The 17,758-nt window shown below is 38.2% G+C and overlaps 1 protein-coding gene across 4 annotated transcripts in view; it reads left to right on the forward strand.

Moving 5' to 3' along the window:
* Positions 1 to 17,758, forward strand: part of METAP1D (methionyl aminopeptidase type 1D, mitochondrial) — a 764,107-nt gene that overhangs the window by 518,053 nt on the left and 228,296 nt on the right. For 3 of the 4 annotated variants that reach the window (XM_053698437.1, XM_053698439.1, XM_053698440.1), the window contains 3 exons: positions 1,251 to 1,400; positions 1,652 to 1,800; positions 17,674 to 17,716. In XM_053698437.1, coding sequence (XP_053554412.1) covers positions 1,251 to 1,400; positions 1,652 to 1,800; positions 17,674 to 17,716 — 342 coding nt within the window. The remainder of the gene's footprint in view (positions 1 to 1,250; positions 1,401 to 1,651; positions 1,801 to 17,673; positions 17,717 to 17,758) is intronic. The other variant, XM_053698438.1, reaches the window with a different exon arrangement.

The following is a 17,758-nucleotide window of genomic DNA, read 5'->3' on the forward strand; positions in this document are numbered from 1 at the left end:
CTATACTACCCATTCCCCAGCATTGTTTAACCAACATTGTTATATTAATATACTTTATCACCTTTAAACCTCTAAATTTCTGCCTGTTTCTAAGCCACTAAAGACAGCCTCTTAATCACATTCTTTTTTTATTAGCTTTTCACAAAAGGGGAGTGCTAGTTGATGTTAGCCATATAGATAAAATTGTGCTCACGCCTGTTGCTTCTGGCAGACACTGCACTAATTGGATAAAATGCAAGTCAATAGATAATAAATAAAAAGTCATGTGATCAGGGGGCTGTCAGAGAAGGCTTAGATACTGGTTAATCACAGAGGTAAAAAGTGTATTATTATAACCGTGTTGGTTATGCAAAACTGGGGAATGGGTAATAAAGGGACTATCTATCTTTTTTAAATAATAAATAATTTAGAGTTGACTGTCCCTTTAACACTTTTCAACATTTAACTGCTACTGGTTTGCATGTAGGATAGAACATTTTGGAGTAAAGTATCCCTTTAAAAATATGTTTTTTGACCCTTTTAAGGATATGATTGCTTTGACACTAGTAACCAAGCCAATAACTGATAAACTTGTATCCAAGCAGGAATATTCTAGAAACCCTATAGGTTTTTGTGTTTTTTGAAAATGTGGGTACTGAACAAGGATGGACTCTTCCTATCATACCCAGCCTAGAATAAGGAGTTGTAATAGCACAAAAAGGTATTTAGAGGATTTTTACAAAGGAATGATGCATAAAGTTCTTCCCCAGCAATGACAGACCGTAATACCGCCATTCTCAATTCACACCTATTACTTAAGACTTTTCAATAAAAGTGCGCTGTTTTTTTATTCCGTTATCTGAAGCAGTCAATTTACTGCTTAAAAAGAAAGACTTATTTGTGATTAGCTGCACTCTTGCGTGCCCTTATTGTTTGCTAGCAGCTCTTGAGCTGTTACAATTGTAAAATGTGTTTTGGGAACATGTTTGATGTCTGTTGTGCCAGCTTTTGCTCCTCTGCTTGTTTTTGGCTGTAAGCTTTGTAAGCCATTTGAAACAGGCGATGTTCCATAGAAGCCTAGGCAATGTTAAGTTCAAAAGGGCACTGGAAAGAATACTGAGGCAGCCTTGAGGGTTTGTTTGGTGGCTTATGAAGGTCACTCCTAGAACTCAAAGGGCAAGTTGCCATGAAGCAGGAGGCACTATCTGAGAAAATGATCCCATTGTCATGCTTAGTTTACTGATCTTCATTTTCAATCCTTTTGCTCCAAGCACATAATGAAGCCAGACTATGTGACGACAGGCATTGTGCCCGACTGGGGAGACTACATTGAAATTAAGGATGAAGATCAGATTCAAGGGCTTCGTCAGGCTTGTCAACTAGCCGGTCGTATTCTGCTTATGGCTGGAAAGAGCTTAAAGGTAAAAAACACACATTAAATAATCATGCGTGGTGCTACTTATTCTCTTTTCACAGTTCCTAATCCACCAAAAAGATTTCTCCTGGTTGGAGATTAAAAGCCATAAAATTGTTTACTAATCACTTTGATTTGTTTCCATGAATGATAATTAAGAGACTATCATATTGTTAGAAACCTAAATAAAGATGATCATCTATGAAACAGACAGACATTACATATTGTGCAACTACATAACTCTCTCTCTATGTCTAGGTTGGAATGACAACAGAAGAAATAGATTCCATTGTTCATCAGAATATAATCATTCAAAACGCATACCCTTCTCCATTAGGGTATGGAGGTTTTCCAAAATCTGTGTGTACTTCTGTAAACAATGTAGTATGTCATGGAATTCCAGACAGGTATATATCTTATTTATTATATACAGAACTGTCAGTTATAGGATACAAGACTATATATATATATATACAGTATATCTTGACTGTTCACCCTAATGCCCCCCACATCCCTAGCTATACCTTATTTTCCCCTTTTGCAATAAAGAGCACTCTAGTAGCCTGCAACTGAGTCACTTCCGTTCTCTCTCTGACAATCCAGTGTATATGTATCTGGGTCTGTGTGTAAATGTATCTGGGTCTATGTGTATATGTGTCTGGGTCTGTGTGTAAATGTATCTGGGTCTGTGTATATATGTATCAGGGACTGTGTGTATATGTATCTGGGTCTGTGTGTATATGTATCTGGGTCTGTGTGTATATGTATCTGGGTCTGTGTGTATATGTATCTGGGTCTGTGTGTATATGTATCTGGGTCTGTGTGTATATGTATCTGGGTCTGTGTGTATATGTATCTGGGTCTGTGTGTAGATATGTATCTGGGTCTGTGTGTATATGTATCTGGGTCTGTGTGTATATGTATCTGGGTCTGTGTGTATATGTATCTGGGTCTGTGTGTATATGTATCTGGGTCTGTGTGTATATGTATCTGGGTCTGTGTGTATATGTATCTGGGTCTGTGTGTATATGTATCTGGGTCTGTGTGTATATGTATCTGGGTCTGTGTGTATATGTATCTGGGTCTGTGTGTATATGTATCTGGGTCTGTGTGTATATGTATCTGGGTCTGTGTGTAGATATGTATCTGGGTCTGTGTGTATATGTATCTGGGTCTGTGTGTATATGTATCTGGGTCTGTGTGTAAATGTATCTGGGTCTCTGTGTGTATATGTGTCTGGGTCTGTGTGTAAATGTATCTGGGTCTGTGTGTATATGTATCTGGGTCTGTGTGTATATGTATCTGGGTCTGTGTGTATATGTATCTGGGTCTGTGTGTATATGTGTCTGGGTCTGTGTGTATATGTATCTGGGTCTGTGTGTATATGTATCTGGGTCTGTGTGTAGATATGTATCTGGGTCTGTGTGTATATGTATCTGGGTCTGTGTGTATATGTATCTGGGTCTGTGTGTATATGTATCTGGGTCTGTGTGTATATGTGTCTGGGTCTGTGTGTATATGTATCTGGGTCTGTGTGTATATGTATCTGGGTCTGTGTGTATATGTATCTGGGTCTGTGTGTATATGTATCTGGGTCTGTGTGTATATGTGTCTGGGTCTGTGTGTATATGTATCTGGGTCTGTGTGTATATGTATCTGGGTCTGTGTATATATGTATCTGGGTCTGTGTATATATGTATCTGGGTCTGTGTGTATATGTGTCTGGGTCTGTGTGTATATGTATCTGGGTCTGTGTGTATATGTGTCTGGGTCTGTGTGTATATGTATCTGGGTCTGTGTGTAAATGTGTCTGGGTCTGTGTGTATATGTATCTGGGTCTGTGTGTATATGTGTCTGGGTCTGTGTGTATATGTATCTGGGTCTGTGTGTATATGTGTCTGGGTCTGTGTGTATATGTATCTGGGTCTGTGTGTATATGTATCTGGGTCTGTGTGTATATGTGTCTGGGTCTGTGTGTATATGTGTCTGGGTCTGTGTGTATATGTATCTGGGTCTGTGTGTATATGTGTCTGGGCCTCTGTGTATATGTGTCTGGGTCTGTGTGTATATGTATCTGGGTCTGTGTGTATATGTGTCTGGGTCTGTGTGTATATGTTTCTGGGTCTGTGTATATATGTATCTGGGTCTGTGTATATATGTATCTGGGTCTGTGTATATATGTATCTGGGTCTGTGTATATATGTATCTAGGTCTGTGTGTATATGTTTCTGGGTCTATGTGTATATGTTTCTGGGTCTGTGTGTATATGTGTATCTGGGTCAGTGTGTTTATATCTACGTATCTGGGTCTGTGTGTATATGAATCTGGGTATGTGTGTATATGTGTCTGGGTCTGTGTGTATATGTATATGTGTCTGTGTGTATATATGTTTCTGAGTCTGTTTATATATGTATCTGGGTCTGTTTATATATGTATCTGGGTCTGTGTGTATATGTTTCTGGGTATGTGTTTGTATGTACCTGGGTCTATGTGTATATGTGTCTGGGTCTGTGTGTAAATGTATGGGTCTGTGTGTATATGTGTCTGGGTCTGTGTTTAAATGTATGGGTCTGTGTGTATATGTGTCTGGGTCTGTGTGTATATGTGTCTGGGTCTGTGTGTATATGTTTCTGCATCTGTGTGAATATGTGTCTGGGTCTGTGTGTATATATGTGTCTGTGTGTGTATATGGGTATATATGTATCTTGGTCTGTGTGTATATATTTGTCTGGGTCTGTGTGTATATGTATCTAGGTCTATGTGTATATGTATCTGGGTGTGTGTAAATATATCTGGGTCTATGTGTATATGTGTCTGGGTTTGTGTGTATATGTATCTGGGTCTGTGTGTATATGTATCTGGGACTGTGTGTATATGTATCTGGGTCTGTGTGTATATGTGTTTGAGTCTGTGTGTATATATATCTGGGTCTGTGTGTATACAGGTATATGTATCTGGTTCTGTGTGTATATGTGAATAGCAGCACTCCAATAGACTCTTCAAATTTTTATTGCATATCCAGGAGTACAAAAAGAGAGCTATCTTTTTGTACTCCTGGATATGCAATAAAAATTTTGTTCTGGAATTTGATTGCTGGGCTGTGCAGTGCCTAGCGATAGCGTGCACCCATCCAATAACAGTGTGAGCTGGACTTTCATGATTGTCTGTGTGTATATGTGTCTGGGTCTGTGTGTAGATATGTATCTGGATCTGTGTGTATATGTTTCTGGGTCTGTGTGTATATGTTTCTGGGTCTGTGTGTGTATATGTATCTGGGTCTGTGTGTATATATGTATCTGGGTCTGTGTGTAGTTGTATCTGTGTCTAAATGTATCTGGGTCTATGTGTATATGTGTCTGGGTCTGTGTGTAAATGTATCTGGGTCTGTGTGTATATGTATCTGGGACTGTGTGTATATGTATCTGGGACTGTGTGTATATGTATCTGGGACTGTGTGTATATGTATCTGGGTCTGTGTGTATATGTATCTGGGTCTCTGTGTAAATGTATCTGGGTCTGTGTGTATATGTATCTGGGACTGTGTGTATATGTATCTGGGACTGTGTGTATATGTATCTGGGTCTGTGTGTATATCTATCTGGGTCTGTGTGTATATGTATCTGGGTCTGTGTGTATATGTGTCTGGGTCTGTGTGTATATGTGTCTGGGTCTGTGTGTATATGTGTCTGGGTCTGTGTGTATATGTGTCTGAGTCTGTGTGTTTATATGTATATGTGTCTGTGTGTATATATGTTTCTGAGTCTGTTTATATATGTATCTGGGTCTGTGTGTATATGTTTCTGGGTATGTGTTGGTATGTACCTGGGTCTATGTGTATATGTGTCTGGGTCTGTGTGTAAATGTATGGGTCTGTGTGTATATGTGTCTGGGTCTGTGTTTAAATGTATGGGTCTGTGTGTATATGTGTCTGGGTCTGTGTGTATATGTGTCTGGGTCTGTGTGTATATGTTTCTGCATCTGTGTGAATATGTGTGTATATGTGTCTGGGTCTGTGTGTATATATTTGTCTGGGTCTGTGTGTATATGTATCTAGGTCTATGTGTATATGTATCTGGGTGTGTGTAAATATATCTGGGTCTATGTGTATATGTGTCTGGGTCTGTGTGTATATGTATATGGGTCTGTGTGTATATGTATCTGGGACTGTGTGTATATGTATCTGGGTCTGTGTGTATATGTGTTTGAGTCTGTGTGTATATATGTCTGTGTGTATATATATCTGGGTATGTGTGTATACAGGTATATGTATCTGGTTCTGTGTGTATATGTGAATAGCAGCACTCCAATAGACTCTTCAAATTTTTATTGCATATCCAGGAGTACAAAAAGAGAGCTATCTCTCTCTGTATATGTGTCTGCGTCTGTGTGTAGATATGTATCTGGATCTGTGTGTATATGTTTCTGGGTCTGTGTGTATATGTTTCAGGGTCTGTGTGTGTATATGTATCTGGGTCTGTGTGTATATATGTATCTGGGTCTGTGTGTATATATGTATCTGGGTCTGTGTGTAGTTGTATCTGTGTCTAAATTTTATCTTGGTCTATGTGTATATGTGTCTGGGTCTGTGTGTATATGTGTCTGGGTCTCTGTGTATATGTGTCTGGGTCTGTGTGTAAATGTATCTGGGTCTGTGTGTATATGTATCAGGGACTGTGTGTATATGTATCTGGGACTGTGTGTATATGTATCTGGGTCTGTGTGTATATGTATCTGGGTATGTGTGTATATGTATCTAGGTCTGTGTGTATATGTATCTGGGACTGTGTGTATATGTATCTGGGTCTGTGTGTATATGTGTTTGAGTCTGTGTGTATATATGTCTGGGTCTGTATGTATATATATATATATATATATATATATATATATATATATATATATATATATATATATATATATATATATATATATCTGGGTCTGTGTGTATACAGGTATATATATCTGGTTCTGTTTGTATATGTGTCTGGGCCTGTGTGTAGATATGTATCTGGATCTGTGTGTATATGTTTCTGGGTCTGTGTGTATATGTTTCTGGGTCGGTGTGTGTATATGTATCTGGGTCTGTGTGTAGTTGTATCTGTGTGTAAATGTATCTGGGTCTATGTGTATATGTGTCTGGGTATTTGTGTATATGTATCTGGGTCTGTGTGTATATGTATCTGGGACTGTGTGTATATGTATCTGGGTCTGTGTGTATATGTGTTTGAGTCTGTGTGTATATATGTCTGTGTGTATATATATCTGGGTCTGTGTGTATACAGGTATATGTATCTGGTTCTGTGTGTATATGTGTCTGGATCTGTGTGTATATGTTTCTGGGTCTGTGTGTATATGTTTCTGGGTCAGTGTGTGTATATGTATCTGGGTCTGTGTGTATATATGTATCTGGGTCTGTGTGTAGTTGTATTTGTGTGTAAATGTATCTGGGTCTATGTGTATATGTGTCTGGGTCTGTGTGTAAATGTATCTGGGTCTGTGTGTATATGTATCTGGGACTGTGTGTATATGTATCTGGGTCTGTGTGTATATGTATCTGGGTCTGTGTGTATATGTATCTGGGTCTGTGTGTATATGTATCTGGGATTGTGTGTATATGTATCTGGGTCTGTGTGTATATGTGTTTGAGTCTGTGTGTATATATGTCTGGGTCTGTATGTATATATATATATATATATATATATATATATATATCTGGGTCTGTGTGTATACAGGTATATATATCTGGTTCTGTTTGTATATGTGTCTGGGTCTGTGTGTAGATATGTATCTGGATCTGTGTGTATATGTTTCTGGGTCTGTGTGTGTATATGTATCTGGGTCTGTGTGTATATATGTATCTGGGTCTGTGTGTATATATGTATCTGGGTCTGTGTGTAGTTGTATCTGTGTCTAAATTTTATCTTGGTCTATGTGTATATGTGTCTGGGTCTGTGTGTATATGTGTCTGGGTCTCTGTGTATATGTGTCTGGGTCTGTGTGTAAATGTATCTGGGTCTGTGTGTATATGTATCAGGGACTGTGTGTATATGTATCTGGGACTGTGTGTATATGTATCTGGGTCTGTGTGTATATGTATCTGGGTCTGTGTGTATATGTATCTAGGTCTGTGTGTATATGTATCTGGGACTGTGTGTAGTTGTATCTGTGTCTAAATTTTATCTTGGTCTATGTGTATATGTGTCTGGGTCTGTGTGTATATGTGTCTGGGTCTCTGTGTATATGTGTCTGGGTCTGTGTGTAAATGTATCTGGGTCTGTGTGTATATGTATCAGGGACTGTGTGTATATGTATCTGGGACTGTGTGTATATGTATCTGGGTCTGTGTGTATATGTATCTGGGTCTGTGTGTATATGTATCTAGGTCTGTGTGTATATGTATCTGGGACTGTGTGTATATGTATCTGGGTCTGTGTGTATATGTGTTTGAGTCTGTGTGTATATATGTCTGGGTCTGTATGTATATATATATATATATATATATATATCTGGGTCTGTGTGTATACAGGTATATATATCTGGTTCTGTTTGTATATGTGTCTGGGCATGTGTGTAGATATGTATCTGGATCTGTGTGTATATGTTTCTGGGTCTGTGTGTATATGTTTCTGGGTCGGTGTGTGTATATGTATCTGGGTCTGTGTGTAGTTGTATCTGTGTGTAAATGTATCTGGGTCTATGTTTATATGTGTCTGGGTATTTGTGTATATGTATCTGGGTCTGTGTGTATATGTATCTGGGACTGTGTGTATATGTATCTGGGTCTGTGTGTATATGTGTTTGAGTCTGTGTGTATATATGTCTGTGTGTATATATATCTGGGTCTGTGTGTATACAGGTATATGTATCTGGTTCTGTGTGTATATGTGTCTGGATCTGTGTGTATATGTTTCTGGGTCTGTGTGTATATGTTTCTGGGTCAGTGTGTGTATATGTATCTGGGTCTGTGTGTATATATGTATCTGGGTCTGTGTGTAGTTGTATTTGTGTGTAAATGTATCTGGGTCTATGTGTATATGTGTCTGGGTCTGTGTGTAAATGTATCTGGGTCTGTGTGTATATGTATCTGGGACTGTGTGTATATGTATCTGGGACTGTGTGTATATGTATCTGGGTCTGTGTGTATATGTATCTGGGTCTGTGTGTATATGTATCTGGGTCTGTGTGTATATGTATCTGGGACTGTGTGTATATGTATCTGGGTCTGTGTGTATATGTGTTTGAGTCTGTGTGTATATATGTCTGGGTCTGTATGTATATATATATATATATATATATATCTGGGTCTGTGTGTATACAGGTATATATATCTTGTTCTGTTTGTATATGTGTCTGGGTCTGTGTGTAGATATGTATCTGGATCTGTGTGTATATGTTTCTGGGTCTGTGTGTATATGTTTCTGGGTCGGTGTGTGTATATGTATCTGGGTCTGTGTGTAGTTGTATCTGTGTGTAAATGTATCTGGGTCTATGTGTATATGTGTCTGGGTATTTGTGTATATGTATCTGGGTCTGTGTGTATATGTGTTTGAGTCTGTGTGTATATATGTCTGTGTGTATATATATCTGGGTCTGTGTGTATACAGGTATATGTATCTGGTTCTGTGTGTATATGTGTCTGGATCTGTGTGTATATGTTTCTGGGTCAGTGTGTGTATATGTATCTGGGTCTGTGTGTATATATGTATCTGGGTCTGTGTGTAGTTGTATTTGTGTGTATATGTGTCTGGGTCTCTGTGTATATGTGTCTGGGTCTCTGTGTATATGTGTCTGGGTCTCTGTGTATATGTGTCTGGGTCTCTGTGTATATGTATCTGGGACTGTGTGTATATGTATCTGGGTCTGTGTGTATATGTGTTGGAGTCTGTGTGTATATATGTCTGGGTCTGTGTGTATACAGGTATATGTATCTGGTTCTGTGTGTATATGTGTCTGGATCTGTGTGTATATGTTTCTGGGTCTGTGTGTATATGTTTCTGGGTCTGTGTGTATATGTTTCTGGGTCAGTGTGTGTATATGTATCTGGGTCTGTGTGTATATATGTATCTGGGTCTGTGTGTAGTTGTATTTGTGTGTAAATGTATCTGGGTCTATGTGTATATGTGTCTGGGTCTGTGTGTAAATGTATCTGGGTCTGTGTGTATATGTATCTGGGACTGTGTGTATATGTATCTGGGACTGTGTGTATATGTATCTGGGTCTGTGTGTATATGTATCTGGGTCTGTGTATATATGTATCTGGGTCTGTGTGTATATGTATCTGGGACTGTGTGTATATGTATCTGGGTCTGTGTGTATATGTGTTTGAGTCTGTGTGTATATATGTCTGGGTCTGTATGTATATATATATATATATATATATATATATATATATATATATATATATATATATATATATATATATATATATATATATATATATATATATATATATCTGGGTCTGTGTGTATACAGGTATATATATCTGGTTCTGTTTGTATATGTGTCTGGGTCTGTGTGTAGATATGTATCTGGATCTGTGTGTATATGTTTCTGGGTCTGTGTGTATATGTTTCTGGGTCTGTGTGTGTATATGTATCTGGGTCTGTGTGTATATATGTATCTGGGTCTGTGTGTATATATGTATCTGGGTCTGTGTGTAGTTGTATCTGTGTCTAAATTTTATCTTGGTCTATGTGTATATGTGTCTGGGTCTGTGTGTATATGTGTCTGGGTCTCTGTGTATATGTGTCTGGGTCTGTGTGTAAATGTATCTGGGTCTGTGTGTATATGTATCAGGGACTGTGTGTATATGTATCTGGGACTGTGTGTATATGTATCTGGGTCTGTGTGTATATGTATCTGGGACTGTGTGTATATGTATCTGGGTCTGTGTGTATATGTGTTTGAGTCTGTGTGTATATATGTCTGGGTCTGTATGTATATATATATATATATATATATATATATATATATATATCTGGGTCTGTGTGTATACAGGTATATATATCTGGTTCTGTTTGTATATGTGTCTGGGCCTGTGTGTAGATATGTATCTGGATCTGTGTGTATATGTTTCTGGGTCTGTGTGTATATGTTTCTGGGTCGGTGTGTGTATATGTATCTGGGTCTGTGTGTAGTTGTATCTGTGTGTAAATGTATCTGGGTCTATGTGTATATGTGTCTGGGTATTTGTGTATATGTATCTGGGTCTGTGTGTATATGTATCTGGGACTGTGTGTATATGTATCTGGGTCTGTGTGTATATGTGTTTGAGTCTGTGTGTATATATGTCTGTGTGTATATATATCTGGGTCTGTGTGTATACAGGTATATGTATCTGGTTCTGTGTGTATATGTGTCTGGGTCTGTGTGTATATGTTTCTGGGTCTGTGTGTATATGTGTTTGAGTCTGTGTGTATATATGTCTGTGTGTATATATATCTGGGTCTGTGTGTATACAGGTATATGTATCTGGTTCTGTGTGTATATGTTTCTGGGTCTGTGTGTATATGTTTCTGGGTCAGTGTGTGTATATGTATCTGGGTCTGTGTGTATATATGTATCTGGGTCTGTGTGTAGTTGTATTTGTGTGTAAATGTATCTGGGTCTATGTGTATATGTGTCTGGGTCTGTGTGTAAATGTATCTGGGTCTGTGTGTATATGTATCTGGGACTGTGTGTATATGTATCTGGGACTGTGTGTATATGTATCTGGGTCTGTGTGTATATGTATCTGGGTCTGTGTGTATATGTATCTGGGTCTGTGTGTATATGTATCTGGGACTGTGTGTATATGTATCTGGGTCTGTGTGTATATGTGTTTGAGTCTGTGTGTATATATGTCTGGGTCTGTATGTATATATATATATATATATATATATATATATATATATATATATATATATATATATATATATATATATATATATATATATATATCTGGGTCTGTGTGTATACAGGTATATATATCTGGTTCTGTTTGTATATGTGTCTGGGTCTGTGTGTAGATATGTATCTGGATCTGTGTGTATATGTTTCTGGGTCTGTGTGTATATGTTTCTGGGTCGGTGTGTGTATATGTATCTGGGTCTGTGTGTAGTTGTATCTGTGTGTAAATGTATCTGGGTCTATGTGTATATGTGTCTGGGTATTTGTGTATATGTATCTGGGTCTGTGTGTATATGTGTTTGAGTCTGTGTGTATATATGTCTGTGTGTATATATATCTGGGTCTGTGTGTATACAGGTATATGTATCTGGTTCTGTGTGTATATGTGTCTGGATCTGTGTGTATATGTTTCTGGGTCTGTGTGTATATGTTTCTGGGTCAGTGTGTGTATATGTATCTGGGTCTGTGTGTATATATGTATCTGGGTCTGTGTGTAGTTGTATTTGTGTGTATATGTTTCTGGGTCTCTGTGTATATGTGTCTGGGTCTCTGTGTATATGTGTCTGGGTCTCTGTGTATATGTGTCTGGGTCTGTGTTTAAATGTATCTGGGTCTATGTGTATATGTGTCTGGGTCTGTGTGTATATGTATCTGGGACTGTGTGTATATGTATCTGGGTCTGTGTGTATATATGTCTGGGTCTGTATGTATATATATATATATATATATCTGGGTCTGTGTGTTTACAGGTATATATATCTGGTTCTGTTTGTATATGTGTCTGGGTCTGTGTGTAGATATGTATCTTGATCTGTGTGTATATGTTTCTGGGTCTGTGTGTATATGTTTCTGGGTTGGTGTGTGTATGTATCTGGGTCTGTGTGTAGTTGTATCTGTGTGTAAATGTATCTGGGTCTATGTGTATATGTATCTGGGTCTCTGTGTATATGTATCTGGGTCTGTGTGTATATGTATCTGGGTCTGTGTGTAGTTGTATCTGTGTGTAAATATATCTGGGTCTATGTGTCTATGTGTCTATGTGTCTGGGTATTTGTGTATATGTATCTGGGTCTCTGTGTATATGTGTCTGGGTCTGTGTGTATATGTGTCTGGGTCTGTGTGTATATGTGTCTGGATCTGTGTGTATATGTTTCTGGGTCTGTGTGTGTATATCTACGTATCTGGGTCTGTGTGTATATGTAGCTGGGTCAGTGTGTGTATATCTACGTATCTGGGTCTGTGTGTATATGTGTCTAGGTCTGTGTGTATATGTGTCTGGGTCTGTGTTTATATGTGTCTGGGTCTGTGTGTATATGTATCTGGGTCTATGTATATATGTGTCTGTGTGTATATGTGTCTGGTTCTGTGCATATATGTATCTGGGTTTGTGTGTATATGTTTCTGAGTCTGTGTATATATGTTTCTGGGTCTGTGTGTGTATAAGTATCTGGGTCGGTGTGTGTATATCTACGTATCTGGGTCTCTGTGTATATATACCTGGGTCTGTGTGTATATGAATCTGGGTCTGTGTGTATATGTGTCTGGGTCTCTGTGTAAATGTATGGGTCTGTGTGTAAATGTGTCTGGGTCTGTGTGTATATGTGTCTGGGTCTGTGTGTATATGTGTCTGGGTCTGTGTGTATATATGTGTCTGTGTGTATATATGTTTCTGAGTCTGTGTATATATGTTTCTGGGTCTGTGTGTATATATGTATATGTGTCTGTGTGTGTATATGTGTATATATGTATCTGGGTCTGTGTGTATATATTTATCTGGGTCTGTGTGTATATGTATCTGAGTCTATGTGTATATGTGTCTGGGTCTGTGTGTATATGTATCTGTATCTGTGTCTGTGTATATGTATCTGGGTGTGTGTAAATGTATCTGGGTCTATGTGTATATGTGTCTGGGTCTGTGTGTATTTGTATCTGGGACTGTGTGTATATGTGTTTGAGTCTGTGTGTATATATGTCTGGGTCTGTGTTTATATATATCTGGGTCTGTGTGTATACAGGTATATGTATCTGGTTCTGTGTGTAGATATGTATCTGGATCTGTGTGTATATGTTTCTGGGTCTGTGTGTGTATATGTATCTGGGTCTGTGTGTAGTTGTATCTGGGTCTATGTGTATATGTTTCTGGGTCTATGTGTATATGTTTCTGGGTCTATGTGTATATGTTTCTGGGTCTATGTGTATATGTTTCTGGGTCTATGTGTATATGTTTCTGGGTCTATGTGTATATGTGTCTGGGTCTGTGTGTATATGTGTCTGGGTCTCTGTGTGTATATGTGTCTGGGTCTGTGTGTAAATGTATCTGGGTCTATGTGTATATGTCTCGGTCTGTGTGTATATGTATATGGGTCTGTGTGTATACAGGTATATGTATCCGGGTCTATGTGTATATGTGTCTGGGTCTGTGTGTAGATATGTATCTGGATCTGTGTGTATATGTTTCTGGGTCTGTGTGTATATGTTTCTGGGTCGGTGTGTGTATATGTATCTGGGTCGGTGTGTGTATATGTATCTGGGTCTGTGTGTAGTTGTATCTGTGTGTTAATGTATCTGGGTCTATGTGTATTTGTGTCTGGGTATTTGTGTATATGTATCTGGGTCTGTGTGTATATCTGTTTGAGTCTGTGTGTATATATGTCTGTGTCTGTGTGTATATATATATATATGGGTCTGTGTGTATACAGGTATATGTATCTGGTTCTGTGTGTATATGTGTCTGGGTCTGTGTGTAGATATGTATCTGGATCTGTATGTATATGTTTCTGGGTCTGTGTGTATATGTTTCTGGGTCAGTGTGTGTATATGTATCTGGGTCTGTTTGTAGTTGTATCTGTGTATAAATGTATCTGGGTCTATGTGTATATGTGTCTGGGTCTGTGTGTATATGTATCTGGGACTGTGTGTATATGTATCTGGGACTGTGTGTATATGTATCTGGGTCTGTGTGTATATCTGTTTGAGTCTGTGTGTATATATGTCTGGGTCTGTGTGTATATATATATATATATATATATATATATGGGTCTGTGTGTATACAGGTATATGTATCTGGTTCTGTGTGTATATGTGTCTGGTTCTGTGTGTATATGTGTCTGGGTCTGTGTGTAGATATGTATCTGGATCTGTGTGTATATGTTTCTGGGTCGGTGTGTGTATATGTATCTGGGTCTGTGTATAGTTGTATCTGTGTATAAATGTATCTGGGTCTATGTGTATATGTGTCTGGGTATTTGTGTATATGTATCTGGGTCTCTGTGTATATGTGTCTGGGTCTGTGTGTATATGTGTCTGGGTCTGTGTGTATATGTGTCTGGATCTGTGTGTATATGTTTCTGGGTCTGTGTGTGTATATCTACGTATCTGGGTCTGTGTATATATGTAGCTGGGTCAGTGTGTGTATATCTACGTATCTGGGTCTGTGTGTATATGTATCTGGGTCTATGTGTATATGTGTCTGGGTCTGTGTGTATATGTGTCTGGGTCTGTGTGTATATGTGTCTGGGTCTGTGTTTATATGTGTCTGGGTCTGTGTGTGTATGTATCTGGGTCTATGTATATATGTGTCTGTGTCTGTGTGTATATGTGTCTGGTTCTGTGCATATATGTATCTGGGTTTGTGTGTATATGTTTCTGAGTCTGTGTATATATGTTTCTGGGTCTGTGTGTGTATAAGTTTCTGGGTCGGTGTGTGTATATCTACATATCTGGGTCTCTGTGTATATATACCTGGGTCTGTGTGTATATGTGTCTGGGTCTCTGTGTAAATGTATGGGTCTGTGTGTAAATGTGTCTGGGTCTGTGTGTATATGTGTCTGGGTCTGTGTGTATATGTGTCTGGGTCTGTGTGTATATATGTGTCTGTGTGTATATATGTTTCTGAGTCTGTGTATATATGTTTCTGGGTCTGTGTGTATATATGTATATGTGTCTGTGTGTGTATATGTGTATATATGTATCTGGGTCTGTGTGTATATATTTGTCTGGGTCTGTGTGTATATGTATCTGAGTCTATGTGTATATGTGTCTGGGTCTGTGTGTATATGTATCTGTGTCTGTGTATATGTATCTGGGTGTGTGTAAATGTATCTGGGTCTATGTGTATATGTGTCTGGGTCTGTGTGTATATGTATCTGGGACTGTGTGTATATGTGTTTGAGTCTGTGTGTATATATGTCTGGGTCTGTGTGTATACAGGTATATGTATCTGGTTCTGTGTGTAGATATGTATCTGGATCTGTGTGTATATGTTTCTGGGTCTGTGTGTGTATATGTATCTGGGTCTGTGTGTAGTTGTATTTGGGTCTATGTGTATATGTTTCTGGGTCTATGTGTATATGTTTCTGGGTCTATGTGTATATGTGTCTGGGTCTGTGTGTATATGTGTCTGGGTCTCTGTGTGTATATGTGTCTGGGTCTGTGTGTAAATGTATCTGGGTCTATGTGTATATGTATCTGGGACTGTGTGTATATGTATCTGGGTCTGTGTGTATATGTATCTGGGTCTGTGTGTATACAGGTATATGTATCCGGGTCTATATGTATATGTGTCTGGGTCTGTGTGTAGATATGTATCTGGATCTGTGTGTATATGTTTCTGGGTCTGTGTGTATATGTTTCTGGGTCGATGTGTGTATATGTATCTGGGTCTGTGTGTAGTTGTATCTGTGTGTTAATGTATCTGGGTCTATGTGTATTTGTGTCTGGGTATTTGTGTATATGTATCTGGGTCTCTGTATATGTATCTGGGTCTGTGTGTATATGTGTCTGGGTCTGTGTGTATATGTGTCTGGGTCTGTGTGTATATGTTTCTGGGTTTGTGTGTATATGTTTCTGGGTCTGTGTGTATTTGTTTCTGGGTCTGTGTGTATATATGTATCTGGGTCGGTGTGTGTATATCTACATATCTGAATCTGTGTGTATATGTTTCTGGGTCTGTGTGTATATGTGTTTGGGTCTGTGTGTATATGTTTCTGGGTCTGTGTGTGTATATCTACGTATCTGGGTCTGTATGTATATGTATCTGGGTCGGTGTGTGTATATCTACGTATCTGGGTCTGTGTGTATATGTATCTGGGTCTATGTGTATATGTGTCTGGGTCTGTGTGTATATGTGTCTGGGTCTGTGTGTATATGTGTCTGGGTCTATGTGTATATGTATCTGGGTCTGTGTGTATATGTAGCTGGGTCTGTGTGTATATGTAGCTGGGTCTGTGTGTATATGTATCTGGGTCTATGTGTCTTAGTCTCTGTGTATATGTATCTGGGTCTGTGTGTATATGTATCTGGGTCTGTGTGTATATGTATCTAGGTCTGTGTGTATATGTATCTGGGTCTGTGTGTATATGTGTCTGCGTCTGTGTGTATATGTAGCTGGGTCTATGTGTCTTAGTCTGTGTGTATATGTATCTGGGTCTGTGTGTATATGTATCTGGGTCTGTGTGTATATGTATCTAGGTCTGTGTGTATATGTATCTAGGTCTGTGTGTATATGTATCTAGGTCTGTGTGTATATGTATCTGGGTCTGTGTGTATATGTGTCTGCGTCTGTGTATATATGTATCTGGGTCTGTGTGTATATGTATCTAGGTCTGTGTGTATATGTATCTGGGTCTGTGTGTATATGTATCTAGGTCTGTGTGTATATGTATCTGGGTCTGTGTGTATATGTATCTGGGTCTGTGTGTATATGTGTCTGGGTCTGTGTGTATATGTATCCGGGTCTGTGTGTATATGTGTCTGGGTCTATGCGTATATATGTATCTGGGTCTGTGTGTGTGTATATGTGTTTGGGTCTGTGTATATATGTCTGGGTCTTTGTGTATATATGTATTTGGGTCTGTTTGTATATGTATCTGGGTTTATGTGTATATATGTCTGGGTATATGTGTCTGGGTCTGTGTGTATATGTAATGTTAGTTAAAATAAATTAATTTCTTTCAGTTATTATGTAGAATTTTGTTAATTTGTGTATATTAGTAGTAATATTATGTATGGTATTTATAAGATAACCACATTTGATATTTACTTTACTGAATTGTCCACTGTTAGCTATAAAACTTACCACAATCTATAACGTGATCAGTGTATATCCAGTGACAGTCAGTAATAGTCATTGAAAGTGAAGGACACATACAGAATTCAGAATTTTCAAACTCATCCTTTAACAGAACCATTACAGTGTGAAAATTAGATCCATAGTAGGTTAAACATATTGTGTTCACGTCCCTCCTCTGTCACTTTGTTTTCTCTACTTTTATGATGTTTTTCCCTCCTAACCCTCTGTACAATTCCTCTTCATCCTTTTATTTAGTATTTATTTCAGTTTTATTTTACACCCCTCCGCCCCGTTTCCCTAAAATAAAATGTTTCTTTCTTTAAAGCCGACCTCTTGAAGATGGAGATATTATCAACATTGATGTTACAGTGAGTAATTTCTAAACCTTTGTTTCTGCCTGTAGATATCTC

This window comes from Bombina bombina, chromosome 1, assembly GCF_027579735.1.
Source record: "Bombina bombina isolate aBomBom1 chromosome 1, aBomBom1.pri, whole genome shotgun sequence".
Taxonomy (NCBI): Eukaryota; Metazoa; Chordata; class Amphibia; order Anura; family Bombinatoridae; genus Bombina; species Bombina bombina.